This window comes from Protomyctophum bolini (genome assembly GCF_963924005.1).
Source record: "Protomyctophum bolini genome assembly, chromosome: 23".
Lineage (NCBI taxonomy): Eukaryota > Metazoa > Chordata > Actinopteri > Myctophiformes > Myctophidae > Protomyctophum > Protomyctophum bolini.
The window spans coordinates 12,720,475-12,748,054 of NC_137884.1; the positions used below are offsets into that span (position 1 = coordinate 12,720,475).

Genomic DNA, 27,580 nt, shown 5'->3' on the forward strand with positions numbered 1-27,580 from the left:
AAAAAAAATTACAGACATTTTGTGCAAATAGCCGATAAGCTCACAAAGCCTTCACAATTTTTGCCTTCAATATATTATTTGACAATTTGACCAATGTTTGTTATTTTTGTTGTTTCTTATATAGTATTTTAACTCAAATCTTTGCTTCTGGGGAGATACCCGGAACAACATATTTTAAGATGGGGGTCGGCGGCCAATTATAAATTTTGGGGTCATTGACATGAAATAGTTTGAGAACCACGGACATTGAAACATAGGTTTTTTAGAAATCCCCCCCCCCCCCCATATATCATGTGGAGACTCCCGAGCCCACAGGTTGTTGTAAGAGTGCTCTATGTGCACGTGAGCGTGCTCTATGTGCACGTGAGCGTGCTCTATGTTCTATGTGCACGTGAGCGTGCTCTATGTTCTATGTGCACGTGAGCGTGCTCTATGTTCTATGTGCACGTGAGTGTGCGCTCACCTCATGCTTGCGCTCGTCGCCGAGCCTCTGCAGCTGCCAGTAGACGACAGCCCGCTGGGACTTTGGACTGCACTCCAGAAACATGCTGCTGTTCTCCACGCCGTACACGCTGCGGTCCTCCACACTGCCCACCAGACCGTCCATGTCATCTACACACACACACACACACACACACACACACACACACACACACACACACACACACACACACACACACACACACACACAATAAATATTATGCTTCGCTGGCCACAGCTACTTCACTAGGAAACAACTGGGAGAAGTGTGAGGTTTGTGGTTGGGTTATAGTAAAGATTTTAATAACAAAATGGTTTAGTGCGCGTGCGTGCGTGCGAGAGAGAGAGAGAGATAGAGAGAGAGCATGAGTGAGTGTACCATGATGCTGCAGGTCTGAGCACTGGGACAGAGGGTCTCCGTTCCTGATGTCTTGTCGTCTGGTTCGCCTGTAGAGAGAACACAGTTAAAAGGTTAAAAGGTTAAAAACTAGAAAACAAAACCATGATAAACCATTACACTTGTTTACAACAGGGTCCACCATTTTCAATTCATCAAAACATTTAGGGATGTACAATTATACACACACATAATAGGTCTGTGTGCAATTTCCTTTTTGCCCACTGGGGAGCACTGTTAGCTAACAGTAAACCTGCACAGTCGGAGCCAATCATCTGTGATGAAGTGTGTGTGTGTGTGTGTGTGTGTGTGTGTGTGTGTGTGTGTGTGTGTGTGTGTGTGTGTGTGTGTGTGTGTGTGTGCGCGTGCGTGTGCGCATGCCTGTGCGTTTGTGCGTCTGTGCGTGTGTGTGTGTGTGTGTGTGTGTCTGTGTGTGTGTGTGTGTGTGTGTGTGTGTGTGTACAACTCAGAACAGTGAGTGTTTACTCAGCCATCAGTCCACTGTTGAGACCACAGCGGGTGAATAAATGACCAAAAGAGAAAAAGAAGAAGAAAACCCTGGCAGCAAGACGCGAGAAACATAAACCTGCAGCTCAATGAACCACTGTGCCTCGTCCACCGCTGTTATTATGAAACACGTACGGTATTGTTACGCTTTTGAAAATGACGTCGTAAAACGGCTTCCCCTCTGCGTGCTTTTAGGACATGAAAAGGCCCCCGTGTCACAGAGTGTTTTACTGCCATGCTATGCTGGGGCTCTGGTGGAAAGTATACTAAGACGTGAACTTATTCAAAGTACGGGGGTACTTTTACTTTACTGCTGAGCATTTCCAACTTTCAATACTTGTTTTCACTTCTACACCAACTCACTACATCTCAGAGGCAACTATTGTAGCCTACTTTTTAGTTTTTCACTCCACTACAATTATTTGAAAACTTTACTGGTTACTTTGTAGATATTATTATTATTAACCACTTCAGCCCATATGTATTTCGGCCATTTGAAAATGTACGATCTACAAGCTCACTCACAACATGTTGCGTGAGTTTGTAGATCTGCTATGTTCAAAAGATTTATTTTAATATACAACTTGTGAAATGGAACATTCCGCATAATGAGTAGGCTACTTTTACTATTGGTCCTTTTAAGAAGTTTGATGCCAATACTTTTGTGCTTTTACTCAATTACATTTTGAATGCCAGACTTTCACTTAACAGCTGGGTATCTCTACATTTGCAGTATTGATATTTTCACTTATAGTTGAGTAGCCTACTTTGCCACCACTGCGTTCTCCCAGCTAATTCACCATCATATCGTCACTGTTGCCGGGTAGAAACATTGCATCTCTGTATACAAAAAAATATATTATGTTTCTTCATTAATCAATTCCTTTTGTTATGCCTTTATAGTGCAAACGTAGCCAAAAAATAATAAGTTGCATCACTGCTGTTGGGCTATTTCCAAAAGAAAAATAAGATTTTGATGTTGCAATTCTCACCTATAATAACCTGCCGAAGGATAGGGATGCCAGACTGAAGGTGGTCAAGTCTGTCTGTGGGTTCTTAGGAACATGTAGCCAACGGAAAAGAAGCAACTAGGTTTGGATTCACTGGAACACCACAGATTACCTTTTCCATTTCCTGAAAGGATCCTAATACTGTACAACGTTTACGCCCGGCAGTGATGATATACATTCTTTCATGTAATGGATGGATGGGTGGATGGATGGATGGGTGGGTGGGTGGATGGATGGATGGATGGTGCATGTGTGGGTGTGTGCGTGGTTGTGTGTGTGTGTGTGCGTGCGTGCGTGCGTGCGTGCGTGTGTGTGTGTGTGTGTGTGTGTGTGCGTGCGTGCGTGCAGGCTCAGCGCTTCCTCTTTCTATAGTGCACACAAATTATGGACGTAAAGAAACCTACAATCGTTTTCTGTCTATCAATCAACACACACACACACACACACACACACACACACACTACAAACACAATCATGGAGTCTCATTTGTAGATTTCCTGGCCTAACATTCCTGTCTTTCTTGGCTGTCTGAGCACGTGCGAGAGGGCGAGTGTCTGGTTCTCATTCGAGGCTGCGGGGGAAATATCGTCGCTGTCGAGTTGAAACCTTGTATGTCCAAAACTGTTCCTCTATATCGTTCCAAAAACTCATTGAAATTCATTCACGGAAAAGAACATGAAGTTGAATTATTGGAGACGTGAGTTTTGTGGCTGACAGCAGTGATATTTGGAGTGCAGAGCTGGGCAGAGCGGAGGCCCAAACCCGGCCCTAACCATGGGGTGTAACCCTGCCCTGCACCACTGCACCCACCGGCCTACTTCATGTTGGTGTGAGAAGTTCTGCATGAGTGAAATGAAGGGTATGTGCGTGCGTGCGTGCCTGCGTGCGTGCGTGTATTACTATACTTCCAAACGTTCCCACATGTACAGAAAAAATTGAGAAATGGACAGTGTGAAGACAATAATTTTGATGGTCCTTGCAAGAGAAATGATCTTAGAGCTGGATTTACAATTAGGAAAAGACTCCGGTTAGGGTGAATGGTTCGGAGTTAGGTTTAAGGAGGTGGGGTTTGGGTTAGAGTTTTCCTTACTTTTAACTTAGTTGCGTGGCATTGGAAAATACCAGAGAAAATGCTGATCTACACGCTTAAAAAACATCCAGTGCGAGCATGTAGCCTGAGTCTATTTCAATGCTGTCCTAAAAGGTTGATGTCCTCACAAGTATAGTAATGCAAACCTGTGTGTTTGTGTGTGTGTGTGTGTGTGTGTGTGTGTGTGTGTGTGTGTGTGTGTGTGTGACTGTGTGTGACTGTGTGTGCGCGTGCATGCGCGTGCATGCATGTGTGGTGGTCAGGTCTAATCCCGCTGGATGCAGCAGTGTAATTTGAGGGTGTGTTTGTTCAAATCTCTCGGTTGTAGGGTGAAGTAGCTCCTGTTAGCTATAATTTGGCTTGTGCGTGCGTGAGTGCGTGCGTGAGTGCGTGCGTGCTATTACTGTATTTTTGAACTCGTGTTCATGTAGTTTTCTTCGTAGACTAACTGGCATGTTTAGATGTTTGTGTTGTGTGTTGTGTTGTGTGTTGTGTCTCAGTCTGTCAGTGGTTTTCATATCAAGGCCCATTATTTATTCAGAATTTGAGCCACAGACCACCATTTGATGAGATTTAGCCTCTCAGACCCCAAATGTACGATTTTGTCCACAATTCCATGCTGTATTGATGTGAGAACACAAACATTGATCTATAATAACAATTCTTCTACATTCTCATTGTGTACACCTCTGGTGAATTAAGCAATGCAGATGTTTAACAATAATGTAACTCTTGAGAGCGTAAAATGACCTTAGTTTCATTTCACGCTGGTCTATGTGGTCTATGGTCTATGTGCATTGGCTGGATATACACAGGATGTCCAGCTGGGACGGTATATAAGCCTAAAGGTTAAAGGTCAGAGACTGTCCCCCGAAACCATGGGATTCATGGGATTGAGGGAAAGGTCGATGAGCATTGCTTTCCCTATGCCTCCACAACGGCCGCTGAGCAGGGTTGTTACAGTTGACTAAGACTCAAACTAAAACTAAAAAGCGAGAAATGTATTTTGACGACAAACTACAATAACAACAATCTTTCCCTTTTTGTTACCAAAAAACTAACTGCAAATAAACAGCAAATACAAAAACTGACTAAAATGCGTCAATAAATCGAGGCTTTCCTCATGTCGGAACAACATACCAAATAATTAAATAATAAACTAGAGAGATGGACTAAGATTTAAGGACCATAAACTAAATCTATAGTCTGGCTCCAGACCATCCTCCAGTCTGATAACCAGGCTTTCATCATTCAACGCAGTAGGCCTATGTAGGGCATAAGTGATTCATTCACTTATTAGGCTACACATTCTATAGTATAGATAGAACAACAATATTTACAACAATGTAAATATAGGTCCATTTCCATACCCTGAAGACGGTCATCTCCTCCAGAACCACCTCCTCCAGGTCATGCCAGCTCTCTCTGGGAATGGTCACCACCTTCAGCACCGTCCCCATGTCTACAACGCATCGGCACACAAATATACATTTGTTTTGCTTCCTTTATAGCAGTAGTTCTTCAAATATTTTTCATGTATGTCAAGGACACACAAATTACAATGTGTTTGGCATTCGGCCGCAATCTGAAAATATTATTTTGTGACAGGGGGACCCTCGATCACACAAGATCTGTGTTGTGAAAATGTTTCCACATTTCTTTTGGGGAATTAAAAGATCTACAAGCTACACTTTACCAGCTCAGTGGCCTTGTAGTTAGAGTGTGCCCGCACTGAGACTGGGAGGTCAGGGTTCGATCCCAGGGCTGGATCATACCAAAGACTATAAAATGGGACCCAATGGCCTCTCTGCTTGGCACTCAGCTCAGCACTCAGGTTGGATCTGGGGTAAGTCCCTGCAACATAGCGTCATGACTCATGTACAGGGGTGTACATGGGGCTGCCTCATGCTACAGGGGGGAGACATCACATTTCTATTTTGGGTCTCGAGGCTAAAATGTTTAACCATTAACCAACTGTTTAGCCGATGAAGTGTTGCAGCCCCGCTGCCAGAGAACAGGCTGAATAAACAGGATGCTGCGGTCACCTGTGCCGATGAACATCACGTCATACTGTCCGTCCTCAGCCTCCACGCGGTCCACCACCAGCTGAGAGAACTGGTAGCCTACGTCCGTGCGCACCACGATGGGACGTCCCCCCGTGGGGTGCACAGGGTTGTACATGGCCGGGTGGCCCCGGGCGAACGTGATGACCTCGTCCGGCAGGTCCTTGGTGGAGTCGAACCCTCCGAACGTCTTGCTGGGACACTGCAGAAGGAACCGTAAAAGATTTGGACAGTTAAGTTAAGTGTTGATTTCATCGACTAATACTATGACAAAAAAGGTTTGTCGACTACCTTTTTTCACTGACAAGAACTAAATGTAAACTAAATAAAAACTAGACTAAAATAATAGGAATGCTAGTGGACGAGAGATCCAGTATAAGTCATTTTACACTTGGTTGCTTGCTGAAAATAGCAGATCTACAAGCTCACAACACATCCCCCCGAGGGACTCTACTTAACCATATGGGTTTTTTGATGAATCGAATCCCTATTTTTGAAAATGTTTGATTTATTTTTGTTTTGTAGACTGTTACATTGTGACAACTTTATTTTCTTTGCTTAACGGCAGACTCACAGTGCCAGGGCGGGGGTAGGGCACCCTGCCTTGGAAGGGCACCCACTGGTAGTTGGGTCCGTCTCTGTGGGCGTAGGGGCCCAGGAAGACCCTCCTGATGTCTGCCATGTTGTACACACACCGCAGAGCCTTTGAAGATGTTACTGCATGGGAGGAAACAGAGTGCCAGAAACAATATTTTACAGACGATAATAATCATATTCATAACAAATGCAGAAGTCGACATTGTAAATTCAAAACTCAAATCACATGGATCTTGGAACCCCACGTGTGACCAGCCTGCCATGTCAGTCATCTACTACAACGTCAGTCATATGTCAGTCTGACGACAGTATGACTCCAAATGTGTGTTGCCCCGATCTGAACCCCATTGTCTTCCAACATGAAATTCAAAATGTAAAACACGTATATATTAAAATACATTAGTGGAGGTGCTGGTGGTGGGCATATACAGGGTTGATGGTTTCTTGTATTGTATTGTATGTCTTTAAATGTCTTGATGAATTGAATACATAGGACCACAACGCCCTCAGGGCTTTTTATGTTATCCTTTTAGCATCATAAATATAACCTTTTTGCAAACTGTTAATAAAGTATTCAATGAATCAATCATATCATAAACAATATGGTTTACCAATTTATAAACATCAGCTTAGAATGATCAGTGCATACTACTGTACTGTACTGTACTGTACTGTACTGTACTGTACTGTACTGTACTGTACAAGCCCTCCTCCCTGGCCTGTGTGGCCTTTGTGGTGAACAAACGCTATAACACTATTTTCGTGCTCGGGCCCACACACATAGCTGTCTATAGGAGTGGTTGCACCACTCAAAAATCACACCCGTGTGAAGTGAGGGTTGCTCATCATCATCGTACATCATCATCAAGAATGGTGGTCCCTTAGTGTTCCTGAGTGTTCCCACCGACATCTGACTGGTTAGCGGATTTGCTCGTCTACATACGACATACATTTTTCCTTCATTGTCAATGGCAATTTATGTTTTGATGTTTAATTTACGTCATGTTTGAAGGAAATTTGACCTAATTTCTCCTGTCATTGGCAAATATTGAGACGTGTGGGGACAAATGCTGTATTAAAAAAGGGGTGTCTTATCATCGTACATCATCATGACGTAACGTATGTCGATTTGCTCAGACACATATGACGTAAATTCACCATTCATTGTCAATGGGAACTGAAAAAAATAAACCGAACAAGAAAACTGTGTTTGAATTGATTTCGGACCAAAATTGGGCATAGGTTCGCCGTGACATTACTCCTTTAACCCATTTTGGACTGAGGTCGATTAAAAAAAGGCTTCTAGATCCCAAAAGAAAATCTGAAAAACCCGTCTTTCTTTGTCAAATATAAAATAGCAGACCTACAAGCTCGTAGAGCGCCACTCAGTGGTGCGCTATGAGCTTGTAGATCTGCTATTGTTGGCCGTTGTTATATAGGGAAACTGTTGGACGTTGTTATATAGGGAAAAACATAAGTAGGCTACAACAGTAAAAAAAATGTTACTTGAGTATTTCAATTTCCAGTACTTTTACTTCACTTTCACCACTCTCAGGGGCAAATATTGTACTTTTACTCCACTACATTAATTTGAAAACTTTCCTTACTGTATGTTAGTTTGTACATTTAGAGCAGTGGTTTTCAACTCTTCATATCAAGGCCCAGTATTTATTTATTGGGCATTTGAGCCACTGAACCACCATTTGTCGACATTTAGCCTCTCAGACCCAAAACTAAAGAATATTTTCATGTAATTGTATGAACTAAAAATAATCTAACCACTCTAAAACCTAATCTAAAATGCTTTCCTGGTTTAAATTTGCCGTTTGTGTGCGTTAACTGGACCCCTGCAAAAATACTTTATAATAAATGCTGTTTACTTAAAAACAATACATTTCTAGGACATCAATACTACTACATCTACTTAAAGCACGTAAAGAGTAACTAGAATTGAATTGAACATGGATACTGAATGCTTCGGAGCGGCGTTTAAAACACTTTAATATTAATTAAACTTTACGTAACAGAACACAACCAACCCGTGTGGACGGCTAACATCCGTGGCTTTAGGATTAAACACTTTGTGTCGTTATTGAAAATAGCCAATCTACAAGCTCGCAATGCAGCGCATTGTTTGAGCTTGTACAGCTGCTATTTTCTAAAAGGTTTTTATACATTTGAAAACTTGAAATGGGACATTCTGCACAATGAGCACAGGCGGATCTAGAGATAAAGGGCCCCTGGGCCACCGACCCCCCGAACCCCGAATGTTTTTTTTAAACATATGTTTATTCATTTTCTTTACAGTACAAAGAAGTATATTCAAAACAATTGACATATATTTTTTACCCCCCACATGATGGAACCTCTGTCTGTCATGAGTGTTATTCGTCCACTCCACTATCTCATAAAGGCTCTCACTAATAGTAATCTTAAAGCCTTTAGTTTTTTTGTTTTTTATTGCAAATTCAAAAATACTCCAACACTGACTTATAGGAGGACAGGGGTTTGAACTTGGGATCTGTGCTGCAGAGTCTGCACAGTGCACAGCACAGTCACAGCTTGTGTTTCTTCGTAGCCTACTGTTGTTGAAGTGATAATATCACCTTGCTTATGGTGATATTACAGGAGGCATACGTGCCTCGTCTCCTGTACATGTATTTATTAAAGTTGAAAGGACTGCAGCACTGAAACGATTGAGATTTGAACATACACTATACAGGCGTTGACAACACAATTAATTGTCACCTAGGCCTAGGCTAGGACGTATCTATGATGAATGAGTCCACGTGACTCCCATTGTAAAATGAAAACACTTCTGCCAATATACTTGTATCTCCTTCAGACGGGCACACAGGCACTAGGCAGACAGACAGAGATCTCCATATGGGCACCCCTGACCAAAGTGATAGACAGACTAGGGGGCATATGCATTCCTTATTTTAGCCCAGATTTTAAACAAACGGGAGAAAAATCATAATACTTTACCCTTTTTTTTTTTACCTCAACCCGGCAGAGATAACTATACAGCGGTTCAGTCACTGATGAACATACTATAATCTCCATCAAGCCGGGAAGCCTTAGCCACCCAACATAGGTGTGAGGACACCTATGCTGTATTCTTTATGTGTAACTCCATATTTTGGGTAAAGCTCATCCTAAAAACTTATACATATTATATAATAAATACATTTTATATATATATATATATATCATTTACAATGCCCTGCTTTGTGTGTTTGTATCACGGAAATGATTTGATTTGTTGAGCACGGGATGAATGTTTATAAGAGCGCCCGTCACTTCACGAGTGTGATTTTTATTAGTACAATTGCGGAAATGTTTGTGTCAGCGATGTGGCTGAATTCCAGACCCATGGATATCAGCGCTATGATTGGCTACAGACTTTGTTACTTTGTGTAACAGTGTTAAAAGATGAGACAACACACCACGGATATTTCATTGTACGCACCTGAGGGGTCATTTGTCTTTGATGAATAATAGTATATAGGGGATATTTGCGAACGCAGTGAGCACTTACTATGAGACCTAGCAGATCATGTCTGTCTGTCTGTCTGTCCCGCTATACGTCCAAATATGGAGTGTGTTGCATCAGCAATCACTCAGCTCCATATATGGGCACAAAAGGGGCCAGGTCCACATATACAGTAACAGCGGGACAGACACACAGACAGACATGATCTGCAGGGTCTCAAGCTGCGTTCGCTTCCCGCGTTTGCGCGTCTTACTGGTATACCATGGCACGAAGTGACATGCTATGAGCTTGTATATCTGATATTTTGGAATATTCACAGTATAAAATAAATATGGTTAAAATGATTGTGACCAGACCCTATAATATATATTATTATTTTTTTGACTATTTCACAATGGCATTACAGTGTGACGTGTTGTGTGCTTATAGATAAAATAAGTCATTGCACAATTTCTTTTTGGAGATGATGGTCTGCAGCTAAATATAATTACTTTGGCGATCCTTGGCTTGCAAGTTTGAGAACAACATTCATAATTGCGATGCAGTGAGCACTTACTATGAGACCTAGCAGATCATGTCTGTCTGTCTGTGTGTCTGTCTGTCCCGCTTTTGTGCCCATATATGGCGCTGAGTGATTTGTTTGTGATTGATGCAAGTGTCTGTCCCGCTGTTACGTCACCTTGACTCAGCCATAACCATATAAGGAGTCCCCAAAGCAGCTATACGTCCAAAACCCAAGTATGTACGAGCTGCGTTCGCTTCCCGCGTTTGCGCGTCTTACTCGTGTAGCCTACTCGATGTGAGGGCCTTGTAGCGGCCGGACCTCTACATGCTCAGTGTATATTTGGGCACATGTCTAGCCCGATTCTACTTCCAATGACTTCTACTTCTAAAAACATGCAAATACATAATCTCCCATTCTCCCCCTTTGGAGATAACAAAAACTATTGGATACGGGGTGCTTTGGTGGCTCAGCCAGTACCATACTGTAGAACTGTTTAAATCTTTGTCTCACTATTCTCAGTTTCCTTTCTCTCTATACTCATATCTTCTAATTTATATAAATCCATATCTCGGTCTGTCTTGTACATGTCCATGTCAACCTATGATCCCAGTGCACTCCCAAATTGGTGCATCATAACATGACTGACTCTGAAATCAGTCATGTTACAGCCTGTAACAGAACAAAAGCCTGGTCCACATTGCAACGCATTTTGCAACTTGCAGCCAGTTGAAGCAGCCTGAATTGAGTTGTTGCAGTTGCAACTTGTTGCGTTGCAAATCATTGGCGTGACTGTACAGACAGAGGGTATAGGCCTACTGTATGCATAGCATACATAGTTGGGACAGGTTACATGCAGTCAGCAAATGTCACCATGTGCAAATGTACAGTGACAAATACCCACAAACATTTTAAGAAAAAAAAGATAAAAAAAAGGACTGTGCTAACTAAGTGAGGCATCTACATATTTGGGCTTATACATATTATAAAATTAAAGTTAAATATGCTAAAAATATATATATAAAGTAGTAAGTTACTTTCCTTGGCCCACTGGCAGTGTGCACAAACATGTGCCAATGATTACTTTGAGATTAGCGCCAGACTAGTGTCAGACAGACATACGGAACCTTTTGCAGACAGTGCATGCTACAGAGCCACAACGTGGGTAGGATGCCTGGTGATTCAGCCAGTTTGTGCACTGACCATATATATAATGCTCCTTGTGAGTTGCAAGGACTCAAATGACTCCCATCATGTACAATTATGGGACTCCTCTGAGTTTCCTGTCTCCCCTACACTCGATCAAAATAAAGCGTAAAATGCAAAAAACAACAACAGCAGCAAAACTATTGGATGGGAGCCTGATGGCTCAGCCGGTTGGTCGACTGACCACAAGCTCTGTGTGGGTCGGTAGGACCCACTCTCACTTGAGCTCGGTTTCCTGTCTATCTAAATAAAGCCTAACATGCAATGAATTAATAAATTGGGTTCCCGGTGGCTCAGCCGATTATGTAAATGTGTCCCATTTTTGTTGGGGTCTCCCTAAACTGTTACCAGTGTAGGGGCCTGGGGCCTCTTGGAGTTGATCTGCTTACTGGCCTGTTCCTCTGCCTGGAGTGTAGAACGGAACGACTTCACTTTACTTTGAAATTCAGTCAAAGACTCTAACTTCTGGTATATGATCTGATCAAGCTGGTTGGCATATGCGTCTGCATCATAATCCACTACCGCTGTCATCTCCAACAAGACTTTTTCATCCTCCAGCCAGCGGATGGACTCCTGGAAGACAGCTCGGTGGCCTTCTATAACTTCCACCATCTCCCCCATCTGAGACACTGCCTCATGGAAGGTACTCACCTGAGGAGACACTTCTTCCTCGTTCTCTTCACAGAGCATTTTGAGGTCATCTCTGTTTGGCGAGCTGCTCAGCCAGTCCTCGTCCAGAAGTTCCAGCTGATTGATTGCATATATGTTGGGTTGACCCCCTTCCATTGCATTGTTGGGGTCAATTGCCAGCTCCTTCACCCTGTTAGCATAGCGTAGTGTGTTGAGGGTATTTTCACATGACGTCATACCAGGGGATATTGTTGCAATCATGCACGTACGGGAGTTCTCCCCGATGAAGGAGTCTCTGAGGACCTGAGTGAGTTTGCTGTCCCTGAAAGGAGTATAAGGCTTATTACGTCCCAGGGCCCTGATGCACTCCTTTAGTGCTAGCAGACTCTTGTTAATCTCAGCTCCCTCCTGGCGAGTCTTGCGGTCCGAACTGGATGTGTCAGCTCCTCTCTCGCTCCCAGCCAGGTCGATGAGTGAAAACTTCCCATGCATACTCCCCTTCCTCCGCAGAATGATCTGGAACACAGCGTGGCTCCGCGACGAGTGGCTGTTGGCTGACGTCTGACCTGACGTTCTGCGGGTGTTTCCCTCTTCTATGAATTTGAGAACATCCTCCATACATCTGACCTGTTTCTCCTGAAGTCCTACCACCTGAACCTGCTGTTTAGCATCCTCCAACACCCTTAACTTAGATTTACCATTCAGCAGGTCGAACACATTTCCACCATAGATTTCAAAGAAGGTTGAGTATACTTGTAGGTCTAACTCCTTATAGTTGGGTTTCTTCAACATGAGAAATACATCCCTAGCAGTTAATGCGTAGATGCCCTTGGAACAATCCTGGGTCTTTCCAGACAAATCTCCACCCATAGTATGTGTTTTTCCACTTCCTGTCTGTCCATAGGCGAAGCAGGTTGCCATTCCCCTCTCAAAGATGGTCTCCACTAGAGGCCTGGCTGTGAACCTGTACACCATCTCATTGGTTGTGGAGTCGTCAAATGCGTAGTCGAATCTGAAGGTCTGGTTCTCTAGGTAGCGGGTCAGATCCACCTTCTGCTTGGGTTCATGGACCATCACCACATCTTTACTGGGAATGGTGATCACATCCAGGTCCTTCATGGCCATTTCCTTCTTGTTCAGTGGACGCTTCCTCACACAAACACATATTCTGTGTTCTTCAATCAGGTCTGCTGAGGTCAGAGGTCTGTAGTCTAGACTCGCTCGGAAATCCCTGATCATGTACATGATCTCATAGTTAGGAATGGTGGTGTCGATCTCCTGTGCTCGCTTCTCTTTCAGCGCCTGCTGCTGTTGTCGGCGGCTTTCTCTCTTCTCGTGGATTTTCTCCACCTCCTTCACACAGTTGGAATTCCTCCTCTTCCTCCTCTTCTGGAGTTGTGTGCCGGAGGTAGTGGTGGCTGGAGTTGGCGGCCTGGTGCTGGCCAACGACGCTCTGTTGTCTCTGGATGGGGCGTCATTCTTGGACAACAGAATGGCGCTGTGGTTCTTTGCAACTTTATTGATTTTAACAGATCTTACAGAAGCAGGAGTGGGAGGAGGTGGTGGGGTATCAGGGCTTGGGAAAATGTGGTCATTTGGGGCGACATTTGGGTTTAGAGCAAATATACTCTCCAGGTCAATCTCTTTCCCTTTTGTTTCTCCGTTCTCAATCAAGTCCACTGTGACACTGTCATTGTCCTCGTTCAGTGAGGTCACCATCACACTGAGCCTTATATCCACATAACTACCAGCAACAATCTTCCCAAAACGGTATGCCATTGTACATTACATAAACTGATCTAAGTGTTCATACAGGGAATCAACGCATGTACTTATTGGTCAAGGAGGAAGATGCGGAGGACGTGTGTAAAGTCTTTGTAAATCTTATCTGAATATTTGGGGGCACAGATTTGGTAACCTCTTAAATGTTTAGCTGAATTCTGTCAGTGTGTAGCTTTTATTAAGAAGTTGTACAATTATAACCCCTATTTATACCACAAAATCTCCAAAATTGGTATACGTCACATCAGCTACACACCGATTGGACAGAAATGATATCACAGTTGTCGGTAGCAGAAATAAAATTCACTTGCTGGGATAGGGGTAGGCTAGCCGTCTAAAAGAGGTTGTGTGTTTTTGAGGGGTACTGGCCCCTCCTATGCACAGCTTTGTGTGTGTCTGCATACTTACACCTTACTTCACTTTCACCTAGAAATCCCATTCTCAGCTTACTGTGGAGACACATGCCGGAACTAAATGTTTTGTAGTTTCTGAGTTATTTAACTTAAACAAATAAACACCCAATGCATTCTCAATAGCAATAGCACAATATTTGGCATGCTACTAGTCCTACATACTTACAGTATTGTAAGTTGTTCTTCTTGGTCTCACTTTTCAAATGGAGCCTTGGGATCATGTACAGAGCATTTTAATGGCGTTTGTTGTGCATCAAAGGTATCTTTTAACCCATTCAGGCCTGATGTCGAAATAAAAAAAACTTTCTGAAAGATATACCTATTCAAAGATTTGTGCCACATTTTTACGATTTTTCAAAAATAGCAGACCTACAAGTTCTACAAGCTATGAGCTTGTAGATCTGCTATTTTTCAATAGCTAACGTATAACAAAATGGGTTAAAGTGTAATGTCACTTATTTTGCTTTCACATTGAAAAACAGAATTATGAACCGAGATAAAACTAGAACTGCACTCTGGCCTACTAGTGCGCAAGCAGAGTACTTTCGACCGCTGGAAACTATCACATCTCAGTATCTCTGTGAAGGAACGTTTGAAATGTATAATCATTACGTGTAACTATTTGCTACCTAACTACTTTTTTACAGAAAAATGAATCATTGATATGTGATGAAAAAAAAAAGGTATATAAACTGAATTAAGATATATTATACAGTATAATTATTTTATTACTTCAATTGTCAATTGTCAATTGTTTTAAAATACAAATTACAAATCACATTACAACTACATACAGAGTATGTAGTTGTAATTTGATTAGCCGTATACTGTGGTTACTTGGTTCCAAAAAGTGACGCCAAGTTTTTTTCAACCGTAAGTCTGTGCCTGGTTTGCTGGGACCAGTTACAACATTACGTCATCGTTGAGAACTGGGACCAGAGTACATGGTGTGTATATGTATGACTAGCTCTCAGTGATGACGTAAGAGATATGGTCATCTGTGTAGTCTGGTCCCAGCAGACCAGGCACAGATTTACAAATTACAAATCACATTACAACTACATACAGAGTATGTAGTTGTAATTTGATTAGCAGTATACTGTGGTTACTTGGTTCCAAAAAGTGAAGCCAAGTTTTTTTCAACCGTAAGTCTGTGCCTGGTTTGCTGGGACAAGTTACAACATTACGTCATCGTTGAGAACTGGGACCAGAGTACATGGTGTGTATATTAGGGGTGCAACGGTTTTCAACCGAAAACCGAACCGTTCGGTTCCACATACACGGTTCAATGCGCTCTAATGAACCGCGCTATTTCGGTTTGCATTAATTAATTTATTACAGCTGCGAAGAATGTATTTCTCGGTCACACACTGGCCTACTTAGAAGTCTAGCACTCTATCGGTCACACACCGTCCTACTAAGAAGTCTAGCACTCTTTCGGTCACAGAAGTGTAGCACTCTGTCGGCCCACCCCCTACACACACACACACACACACAGAGAGAGACGGCATGATGAGGAGAATCCAGCACTCGTCTTTAAACGTCGTTCTTGGAATAATTATTGATCGTCATACACAGAGACACACACAGCGGAGTAACCTCGCGCCAACAGGCTTCTAAGCACGGTCGTTGTAAGTTTGTTCAGATCTGATTCTGCATCTGCACTCGCTGTTTGAGTGCTAATTAAGAGGGAGAGTGAGAGCAAAAACAACCCGCAGCAGGACATTCATTCCGTCAGAAAAGTACCAACAAAATACTCCCATGTCCAATCCATGACTGTAGATAGAAGCCCTTCTTCTAATAATATAAGCATAATATCCTTAAATCCTCATGTAGACTTATTGTAAACTTTTGTAGGCTATTTTTCTGAGACACGACGCATTCACTGTGAATGACTCCCCTCCCAGGAGACACTCTCCTCTCCTCTTTCCTGCATGTGCCCCGTGTGAGCGCATAGGTGCATTTATTTCCCCTTAAAAATAATGATGAGGCACATTAAAATAGCAATATAAGGTTTTTTTTCCCCCTTTAAAATAATGAAAAGGCAGAAATGCCTAATAAAATAATATATGCTAAAAAAAGAGAAGAAAAGAAAATGCTATAAATAAACTTTTTTGAGTGGTGCAAGCCACTGCCTGGCTGGCTGGCTGGGTATGAGCATGAAAACAGCGTGGTTGTTTTTCACCACCTGTGCACAACCTAACACACACGCACATTATTAACTGTATATATGATGATTTCGTGTGTGCCAGTACAGTGACACTAGTACAGTACAGTACAGTAGAGGGTACAGTAGGGCGCGTTCCTGGGGATCACTTCACAAGGGGGTATTTTTTTTTACTGTACCGAAACCGAACCGAAACCGTGGCCCCCATACCGAGGTTCGAACCGAACCGTGGTCTAACTGAACCGTTGCACCCCTAGTGTATATGTATGACTAGCTCTCAGTGATGACGTAAGAGATATGGTCATCTGTGTAGTCTGGTCCCAGCAGACCAGGCACAGATTTACAAATTACAAATCACATTACAACTACATACAGAGTATGCAGTTGTAATTTGATTAGCAGTATACTGTGGTTACTTGGTTCCAAAAAGTGAAGCCAAGTTTTTTTCAACCGTAAGTCTGTGCCTGGTTTGCTGGGACCAGTTACAACATTACGTCATCGTTGAGAACTGGGACCAGAGTACATGGTGTGTATACGTATGTAACTGGTCCCAGCAAACCAGGCACAGACTTACGGTGATATAAACACTTACGTCAGTGATGACGTAAGAGATACATACAGAGTATGTAGTTGTAATTTGATTAGCAGTATACTGTGGTTACTTGGTTCCAAAAAGTGAAGCCAAGTTTTTTTCAACCGTAAGTCTGTGCCTGGTTTGCTGGGACCAGTTACATATTATATGTAACTGGTCCCAGCAAACCAGGCACAGACTTACGGTTGAATAAAACGTGGCTTCACTTTGAAGAGACCAAGCGAAATTATTACTTGCGCGCTCTGCTTGCGCAAGTAATTGAACATAAAAATAAAATTAAACAAATTGCCTGTAAATGAGCTTATAATGGCAATATATATATACAAGTTAGAAAAAAAAGAAATCTTGATGAAAAACAAAAACAGGTATGTTTAAAGAACATTGGTAGTAAAAGTATATCCATAAAAAAGAGGGATGTCATTAAGGGAGTAAGGGAGGTGGTCAAATGGAGTTGTTTTGGAGTTGTTTTGTAAAAACTGTAAAAACTGTTAAATGCCCGGATGCAAACTGTAACCCAGATGAAACCATAGAGAACCTGCTAGTGGACTGTCAGAGGTCTAGAGATGTATGGGGGAAAATGCCACAGATCGGTTTTTAACATTAACATTAACGTTATACTTATAATGCAGTATTGTATGGAGTCTTTGATGAAAAACATGTCTGCTATGGAACAAGACTTTTATTGGGCTGTGGTTTGCACTGTGGTCAATAAGATCTGGAACACCAGGAGTGATCAGGAGGGCCATCTCTGTAGAGGTGGTCTTCATACAAATAGTAACTGAACTGAAAAGACAGAGAACCCTGGACTCAAGACAGAAAAACTGATACCAATACTCTGTGTGTGTATTGCAATTCCTTACTACTGTACTGCCAAACTCAATGTAATATGAGTGCCATGAATAATTTAAATAAAGCATATTTAAAAAGGAAAGCAGGACATGGGTTTAAAATGTATTTCGAAACTTAATTGTATTAAATATTGTAGGATGGCATTTTGTATTGCCGCTATGTTTTGTATGTTATTTTTTATTCCTCAGGTACCCACACTTTCTCTCCATAATAAGGACACACGCTCTTACACCAAATGTAGGGCTGTAACGATTACAAATATAAGTTTATGATTAATTGTCACACAAAATTGGGTGCTTGGACATGTATGAACTCACGCATCACTAACATGTCCTACACATACAAGACAAAGGAAGTGTCCCTCTCTCACAGTGAGAGAGAGAGAGAGAGAGACAGAGAGAGAGAGAGAGAGAGAAGGATGAGGCTACATGCTTGGCAGGACTTAAAGGGACACTTCACCCTTTTTGCAAAAAAATGTATGTTAATGACGTTTAGAAGCTTTAGAACACTTTCCTGGGGGTCTTTGTGTGTGTAATGTGTGGTTTTAGATATTTTAGATTGTAGCAGTGAGCCTGTTGTCTCTGATGTCATGGACACTGGGCTCACTTCCTTCCTGGACTACATGTTGTCTCAGTAAGACAGATCTCCCCCTATCCACAAGGAGGAGCAGTGCACCAAAGAATTATGGGAATTGTAGTCCAGGAAGGTAGTGAGCCCAGTGTCCATGACATCAGAGACAACAGGCTCACTGATAAAATGTAAAATATCTAAAACCACATATTACACACATAAATACCCCCAGGAAAGTGATCTAAAGCTTCTAAACGTCATTAACATATATTTTTTTGCAAAAAGGGTGAAGTGTCCCTTTAAGAAAAGGCCTACATTGACAGAGGTGTTGACACAAGCCAGCGTCATATGAACCAACCAGAGAGAGAGCAAGAAAAGAAAGAAAGAAAGAAAGAAAGAAAGAAAGAAAGAAAGAAAGAAAGAAAGAAAGAATTATGCCCACGGCGGGCCATGAGGAATTGACCAGTACATAGAGATAAGTTTTGCAGTCAAGCCAGTCATTAAACAATAGCCGTCACAACACACAATCTTCAACACACCCACAACACAGCAGCCGCACACTTAGTAACAATAACTAACTATCTTCATTTTGAAATGATGTGAAAGCCCAAAACCTCTAGCTTGAACTTAAAAGGCTAATTGAAGTGGCCAAGATCCACATGATAATACTATTCTCTGTTACAACAATTCAGTTTGTTCAGTGGCAAACACAACACAACACAGACTGCAGCATCCACCCAATCCCAGAGCAGACACAACACAGACTGCAGCATCCACCCAATCCCAGAGCAGACACAACACAGACTGCAGCATCCACCCAATCCCAGAGCAGACACAACACAGACTGCAGCGTCCAATCCCAGAGCAGAAACACAACACAACACAGACTGCAGCATCCAATCCCAGAGACACAAACAGTCACTGACACTGAACATGTTTCATTAATTGCCACCCAATCATTGCGTCCGAAAATGACAGCAACAGCTTGAAGTGTACACACAGCTTAATTTGCTTACAACACAAGCAGCAGCAGCAGCAAAGATGGGGAAAAGGGTTCGTACCTTGAGCTGTCTTCTACTTCAGTTGTAGAAGAAGGGATGGCGGCCAGCAGGGTCAAAGTTTGGAACCCACCAATGGATAGAGAGAGATAGAGCAGTCCTCTTTTAGTTGGTCCTCAGATGAGCCCTCCAGCGGGGTCTCCAGTCCTCTCCATCCTCCATACATCCCGACTGTGGCGACTGTGGCTCAGGAGGTAGAGCAGGTCCTTGGTCCATTATGTAAAGCGCCTTGGATAAAGGCACTATATAAATGGCACCATTTACCATTTAATCCCAGTGTCAATGGCACCGACCAGCCTCATTCTCCTCCTCCTGGAGGCCATCTTCTCTCACCCACCCTCGGTATCACTCCATACAGATGCATGTTGGTAACGTGTTCATCCTGGTTGATGTTTAGCACTGCACGTAGCATTCTGGTGTAGCACAGTGGGGCCAGGGACGATAGAGCAGGCTTCAGGGTCCAGCATTCACAGCTATATAGGAGAGCGGACATCATGAATGGTAAATGGTGCATTTATATAGAGCCTTTATCCAAGGCGCCTTACATAGATTGTGCATTACATTCACCCATTCACACATACATTCATACACAGATGGCGGCGGAAACCATGCAAGGCACCAACCTGCACATCAGGAGCCATTAGGGGTTCATAAATCATAAATAATAATAACTTGAATTTATATAGCACCTTAAAAAAACAACTTTACATCAACAAAAACATGCAATTTTTTTCATGAATATACTATAGTAGAGTATTTTTTTTTTAATTGTATGGTTTTATTACTGTACATTGTTTGACATGGACTTATAATAATAATTATAGTTGAATCTACTTGTTCAGTTATTGTTATTTTAGTATTAAAAAAAACCATTTGCACATAGCTTGTAGAAATGCCTATTCTCATACTTTAGTGTGACAGTCTTGTATGAAGAAGTATAGGGCATTAAGCCATGTTGGGCGGGAACCCCTTTTGGTGTTTTAAACATTATGTTATACTTTAGCTATTGAAAAATAGCAGATCTACAAGCTCATAGCGCGCTATAAACTTGTAGGTCTGCTATTTTTGAAAAAAAATAGTGAAAATTTGCCTCAAATCTTTGAATATATAATTATTCTTTCAGAGTTTCAGTTCAAATCTTTGCTTCTGGGGGGTCCCTGGAACAACATATTTTCAATGGGGGTCGTGGCATATTACATATCATTTTTGGGGTCCTTGACATGAAATATTGAGAACCACTGATATAGAAACATGAGGTTTTTCAGAAAAAAATATATTTTTTAAATTTCAGGCCTACTGTAAATGGGGGGTATGATATTTCTGCCTAACAGCAAACAAACACAATATTATTCACTTCACAGGCACAGCACACAAACAATGCTTTATATCCTAACTAGTTCTTTCATTTTACTTTTTGTAAATATAATTAGTGACATGACATTACACACAAACAAACAATTCACCTCTATTAACCATGAATGCTAAAGCAGCTAATTAACTGTAGGTAGTAGCTAGGTAAGCTAACGCACCTGGTCTCTTGGGGAATGGACTACCTTTTTTTCCAAGGACGATAATTAAACTTCTCCTCCTGCTGTCACCGTCATGTCTCTGGGCAGTTTCCACTCCCTGACAACACTGACAACTCTCCTCATCTTCCATGAGGTGGAAGTTGGTACGTTTTAACTTGTTTATTTCACTGTTTACTAACAAACACGAAGGAGTTTGAGTCAAACAAACACTCGTCAGTTACTTTAGAGCAGGTGTGTGTGTGTGTGTGTGGGGGGCGGGGAAACCAAAGCGCCTGCTTAGGGAGTGTCTGCCAATAACCTGCATCACAGAATAGAGTGAGCGTCTGCCTTATTACGTTTTTAACTCAAATCTATGCTTCTGGGCCGGGGGTCCCTGGAACAACATATTTTCAGATGGGGGTCGGTGGCCAATTACATATAATTTTTGGGGTTCCTTGACATGAAAATGTTTGAGAACCACTGACATAGAAACATAGGGTTTTTCAGAAAACTGTCATGATTTAGAAGACATTTTGTAGAATCGTTCTCACGTCTAAATGGGTTAAGACATTTAGGACTGAGGCTGCCGATTCTACAAGATGTCTTCTAAATCCTGACACTGGTGCTCAAACTATAGTTCATGTCAAGGACCCCCAAAAAATTATATGTAAAAATGATCCGCCGACCCCCATCTTAAAATATGTTGTTCCTGACCTGCAGGGACCCTCTTCACCCCAGAAGCAAAGATTTGAGTTAAAAACGTTCGCTGTGAAAGAATATAAAATTCAAAGATTTGCGGCACATATATTCACTGATTTTTTTCAAAAATAGCTAAAGTTAAAGTTTAAATAAAGTTAAAATAATTGGTTAAAGTGGTTAAGAGCTATAAAGATGACACAGATGTGTTCCAGGTCTCAATGGGTTAATTCTTTTAAGTGTTATCATGTATTTTAATCGCATACCGGTACATGTAATACAGAGGAGAAACCATGACAGAACAGACAGCCTGGTAGCTCAATGTGTTAAAATGTTGAAAATGAGTGGTAGGCCTATTCCCCTATAAGCAGTTGTTTAGCTGTAGTCAATCTAAGGTTTTGACCCAAAATAAATTGCAATAGCAATCGTTCAAGTTTTTCTTTTTATGATCCTTAGGGTCATCCAAATAACATATCAATAAAATCACACCTGTGTGAGGGGCGCACCTCAAAATTGTGAATGAAATAATTAGTTGGTCATGGTAAATTAAGGCGTTGAAAGTTGGGCTACCAACTACCATACAGTAGAAGGTTTTCGATGTTGAAAAAAAATATGAAAATAGCCTAAAAACGAGGTCATCCTATAATCAGGGATTAGACATTACATATCCGGGCCACAAGATGGCACCAGTACCGCTGAATACCCACCACTGCCTCATGTACAAATCACTCAATTGGCTGCAGCCTAAATCAAGATGGCAACTACACTGGTATCTCTTCACCTATAAATGCATTTATTTTAGGTGCCCTGATTACTTAAAACAGTACCTGGCTCAGTCTACCTCATCCTATCCACTAAGACATCTTCAATACCCTTACTTTAAAATCCCCAAAATCTCCAATGTGGTTGGGCGGAGGTCTTTTTCCTACAAAGCCCCATTCGATTGGAACAACCTCCCTCTAGATCTTAGATCCATCTCATCATATAGTAGCTTCAGGACCTCCTTACATTCACATCTAGACTCAACTTGTCTTTGCTTCTAACCTGACTGTAACCTTTTACGACCCTGAAATATTTGCGCTGTGACCTTATCTACACTGTGTATTATGTGGTGGTTGGTGATTTAGGTGGAAGATGGTGAGCAAGCTATTTGTGTATATATGTATGTATTTGTTTATCTGTTTGTATCTGTGTACTGCATATTTTGTGTATTTGTGTACAGTATGCTTTTCTGTATTTTGTTTTTTATGGGTCCCTCTTGAAAATGAGATGCTGCATCTCAAGAGGCTGTCCCTTCAATAAAAATCTGAAATCTGAAATCTGAAACCAGTGTAATGAATATGAAACCGTTACAGCTCAGCTGTGATATGAAGTTATGAACGATGTGGTTCAAAAGCTGTCCCAAGTTAACCAAACGAGGAGAAGTTATATGCCTTCTTTATTCAACTAGTCTGTGTGCTTCTGTATGTTGATGCTTATTATTCCTTTTCCAGCAGGACTAGTCACCTGCTCACGGAGCCAAAACTACTAACTGGTGTACTAGCCTCGGAAACCAGAATCTGGTGTACAACCAGCATTCTGCATTACTGTGCTTAACTGACCAGCCAGCATTCTGCATTACTTTGCTTAACTGACCAGCCAACTGGCAACCCCCACAGAGAATCTAGCATGTATTGACAAGAGGAAGGTGTGAGACATAAGACTGAATATAAATTAATTTATGGCTGTTATCAAAGCAAACCTGGGATTCCATAACACCCTCAACATTGCCACAGGCTGAACACCTGTCCTGTGATGACCATATTATAGTTGGACAGTCCTGTTCCGTTTGTGCCTTCTATGTAGTAGGCCTACAGCACGTTGGTCAATTGTTGTAGCAAAGCATGTGCTATATAAATAAAGCGGATTGTCAGCAGTAGTATTTTGAAATCAATTATTTGACAGGGCCAGTACAAATACAATACATGTAGACCTTTAACGTTGTACCTAGCTAGACAGCAACAGTTTTGCTCTGAAAGCCTTTACTTACCTTCAATACAATGGTAGCTGGCAGCTATACCCTCTCATACTGCTCTTAATTTTGGATAGGCCTACTGTCATTTCTGCAAAATGCTCAGACACTATTTTGTCATGCAGTATCTCGTTGCCGTCAGGAACTTGAGGGAAAAAAAACCCTTGTCCATATACATTTAATAAATTAATACTCTAATTCAATGTTTTTCATTCAAGTGGTCCTTGAGGGGATGCGAGGTGGTCCCCAGCTAAATGGAGTTGCAACCAAATACACCCTTTAATGAATTTAAAATGAAACCAAACGGTCCATCTGGTGTCATTTTATGCTATGAAGTTAGATTTTAAAACATCTGCATAACTTAATTTGCAATTAGATAATGTGGAATAATTGTTGATCGTTTACCTGTTCTGTTCTGACGCTAAATCTCATCAAATGGTGGTGCATGGCTCAAATGTCAAATAAATAATAGATCTTTGATACAAAAAAAGGGTTCAAAAGCACTGCCCTACTTAATCATTCTATTTATAGTAGCAGCAGATCTGCTACTTTTGCCAATTTTGAGCAGCAGCAGCACCAGCCCCTCCTATAGTATACACAGGTTTAATTTAATTTGTTTTGTAAACACATTGACAATGAAGGGAAAATTTACTTCATGTGTCATATTGTCTGTTTATTGTTAATGGCGTTTAATGTTTGTGTCTGCACTCTGCACCGTTTGTTTTACATCACCTAATCAACATGATTATAAATAATATATTAAAATCTAGATGTTAATATATTAGCTCCCCTCACTTCACACTGGTGTGATTTCTTTAATTTGATTTGATACATGCAGGTTTACAGTTTTCTCCCGACAGCAATGATTTGAAAGAACTCATTGAATTAATTTTGTTCAAACAGGAAACACGTAATTTAGCATCTCCATGAACTCTTCAATTTCCCTGGGGCTGTACTCAAATTATCTGGATTATAATTAACTACTTATACACAATGTTTCAATTCAACCAAGAGCTTTTTATTAAACAAATGCTTACCCGTCACAAGTATTTTATCATCTTAAAACTCACTCAGTTCATGGTACAATATCACATCAAATGCAGTCTGATTTTATGAAATATTTCAAATTATACCGAGTCATTGGAAGCTGGGGCGTAGAGTGGTAGGTCGTCTTGGTGTGGAATGGAGAGGTTCTCGGTTAGATTCCCCACTCCTTCTGGCTGCATGCATGTCAAGCCATGTGTCCTTAGTCCTTGGTGTACATTTAAAGCGCTTGTGGAGAAAGGCACTATATTTATATGCACCACTTTACAATGAGACAACCGACAACTTCACAAGTTTTAGGGGTGTAAAAGGAGTGGGTGACAATTTGTTTAGTGTTAAGAATACACTAAAAATTGTTAACACAATACTGTAACCCCTTCAACTGTACATACTTTTCCCCCCCATTAGCCTACTTAAATTGTTTATTATGCTTTGGCAACGTAAATGTTTTTTTCCTCTCATGCCAATAAAGCTCCTTTGAATTTAATTGAATACCAGTTGATCCATTTTGTTCCACCAGCATGCTGAGTGAAGAGAAGACTGACCGCATGGTCTCCCTCTCCGCCTTTTGCACCTGAACAGCCACAGCCAGGCCGCGGGGTCCCTGTTTAGAGAGTGGAACCTGGAAAAGGGCTCAGACAACAGTGACTGTGGCAACAGGAACAGAACTGAAACCTTTTACTATGCAACGCAGCCAGTAGAACACAACCAACCGATACCTGCCCCCATCTGCCCGCTGGCCAAACGGGGTTTTTACCTGGAGTACACAAAGTGGCCGCCAGGAGGATGAGAGAGGTGCGTTTGTGGCCTCCTTTTGCTCTGGGCAGGCCGAGGCTGCGAGCAGGAGCAGCGCCGCCTAGCGGGACGGCAACGGAGCGGCCGGTGCGTCGCTTTGCTGTGAGACAAAGAAAGCCCAACCATGAAACATGCGACATGACCTTTAACCATTTGCGACCAGGGCTAACACAATAATATAGTTTTACATAACGTAGGCTATATGTCATTTAAAACAAAACAAAAAAACTCAAAACTAAATAAAAAATAACCCAAACGGTATTTTACCATGTTATTCACACTGAATCAAACAGTAGGTTATTTACAAAAATAACCCAAGCGGCATTTACCACGTATTCACACAGCAATACCTGTTTATATCATTCACACATAATCAAACAGTATTTACAAGTTATTCACACCTTGTCTTTCTTTCAGACCAGGGTCAGACCCGTTTTTGAGGGTGGGTTAGACCAGTTTCTCTAGTCCACGCATGTAGAAGAGACCGCTTCGGGCCTGCTGCAGTGCCGGGGTCCGGTTTCAGGAGCAGCTGTATGCGCCGCACAGCGCGAGTTCCGCCTCAAAGCTCCTCTGCTGAAAGGCAAGACATGTTTCATAATCAGCCGCGTTGTCCAACGACACATACACACTGCTGGGGGACAGGTGACCCTCGCCATAGAGACCTGGAGACAGAGAGGCCGTAGATGCAGTAGTAGAACCGGGCTGGAAGTTGAACTGGTTGTCGGCCACGTCGGCCATCAGATACTGGGTGGTGTTTGCGGGCGCCATGGCGGATGGCACTCGCGGCGGACTGTGCGTAAAACGCGTAAAATCCTCCTGGTGGTGGCGCGTAAAGGCGACGTTTTCCACTTCGACGAGGCACATCATAACCTGCCGTCTCCTCTGTTGTTTGCGGATGGTGGCTTTTTTAGAGGAACGTAGAGCTTTGCCCCGGACGGTGGTGGCTCTCAGACCCCTCTTCGCCGAGGCCGCCTCCTCGTCGACGGGGTTCTTCGATCTCATTCTCAAACCTGCGGCGGAAACGCACTTGGCTGCTCTTCTACTGCGCACACAACAGTTCAGTTTCACGTTCTTCTTGTCGTCCATGGTCATATCAAAACACATATTCAGTAATTCCTGTCCGGAATAAATATTGAGAGGAAGTAGAACAAATGGAGAAAAAATGACTCACGCTGTTAGTTACGAAAAAATAAACAAAACTAAAAACACCAATAAAGAAAATAGGTGTAGGTAGGCTATATATATTCCTACTTCAGTTATTTTTTAATTGACTTATTTAAGACGACGGTGTAGCGCGTGTAAAATGAGCTGCTTCCCTCTCAGGTCCCGAACTTGTTATAACACAACTGAACGAAGTAACGAACGTCTGAAGCACGTCAAGTTTATCGGCACTGTCTAGTGAGCTAATCTAGTGAGCTAATTTAAGGCTTCCGGTGGACGATCTCTTCAAAATAAGAGTATCTCTAGAGTATTGGAAAAAAAATTAATTTGCACATTAAAACTACAAATTAAGCATTTAAATGATGCTATAAGACACACATTATGTTTCTGTGTAAAAACAAGTAATTAAATAATAATAATAATAATAATAAAGTTATCTAAATGGATAAATGCTATTCACTGGAGTGCATGGACTTCATAAAGTGGACACTGGACAAAAGACGGCTCCGCGAGGCAACTATCTGGACATACCCACGCGTCCGGGGAGATGTCCTCTACCACACCCCACTCTCCGCTAAGCGGGAGAGGTGTAAAATTCACAGCAGCAGAGCTTCTACTGTGGTCAATGCAAAAACAAATACCGTTTCCGGACCCAGAATGGACACTGGACAAAAGACGGCTCCGCGAGGCAACTATCTGGACATACCCACGCGTCCGGGGAGATGTCCTCTACCACCCCACAGTCTCCGCTAAGCGGGAGAGGTGTAAAATTCACAGCTGGAGCCCTTCTACTGGGGTCAATGCAAAAAAAATACCGTTTCCGGACCCAGAATGGACACTGGACAAAAGACGGCTCCGCGAGGCAACTATCTGGACATACCCACGTGTTCAGGAAGATGTCCTGTACCACACCCCAGTCTCCGCTAAGCGGGAGAGGTGTAAAATTCACAGCAGCA

General features: G+C 42.1%; 3 protein-coding genes across 5 annotated transcripts; all 3 read right to left on the minus strand.

Moving 5' to 3' along the window:
* Positions 1-430: 430 nt before the first annotated feature.
* Positions 431-6,260, minus strand: LOC308310652 (semaphorin-3aa-like; the record flags this gene model as incomplete). Its single annotated transcript, XM_080757033.1, has 6 exons — positions 6,122-6,260; positions 5,530-5,749; positions 4,855-4,946; positions 2,387-2,439; positions 860-927; positions 431-612 (listed from the first exon to the last, which is right to left on the minus strand). Exons 1-6 carry the CDS (start codon positions 6,227-6,229, stop codon positions 431-433), a joined length of 723 nt encoding a protein of 240 aa, XP_080613159.1. The 5' UTR covers positions 6,230-6,260.
* Positions 6,261-11,684: 5,424 nt separating this feature from the next.
* LOC308310653 (kinesin-like protein KIF2A) lies at positions 11,685-13,697 on the minus strand (the record flags this gene model as incomplete). Its single annotated transcript, XM_080757034.1, has 1 exon — positions 11,685-13,697. The coding sequence occupies one exon, from the start codon at positions 13,695-13,697 to the stop codon at positions 11,685-11,687; it is 2,013 nt and encodes a 670-aa protein (XP_080613160.1).
* Positions 13,698-24,620: 10,923 nt separating this feature from the next.
* Positions 24,621-26,839, minus strand: LOC308310730 (uncharacterized protein). 3 transcript variants are annotated; one of them, XM_080757129.1, is made up of 3 exons: positions 26,126-26,839; positions 25,865-26,033; positions 24,621-25,563 (listed from the first exon to the last, which is right to left on the minus strand). In XM_080757129.1, exons 1-2 carry the CDS (start codon positions 26,565-26,567, stop codon positions 26,023-26,025), a joined length of 453 nt encoding a protein of 150 aa, XP_080613255.1. In that variant the 5' UTR covers positions 26,568-26,839; the 3' UTR covers positions 24,621-25,563; positions 25,865-26,022. The 3 variants fall into 3 exon arrangements, with proteins under 3 accessions (XP_080613255.1, XP_080613254.1, XP_080613253.1); XM_080757128.1 differs by having other exon boundaries at positions 25,865-26,036; XM_080757127.1 differs by having other exon boundaries at positions 25,865-26,839.
* Between the last annotated feature and the right edge of the window lie 741 nt (positions 26,840-27,580).

Excerpts from the sequence above, each read along its gene's own strand:
- LOC308310730 (XM_080757127.1), bottom strand. The coding sequence starts at position 26,567 with ATGTGTTTTGATATGACCATGGACGACAAGAAGAACGTGAAACTGAAC.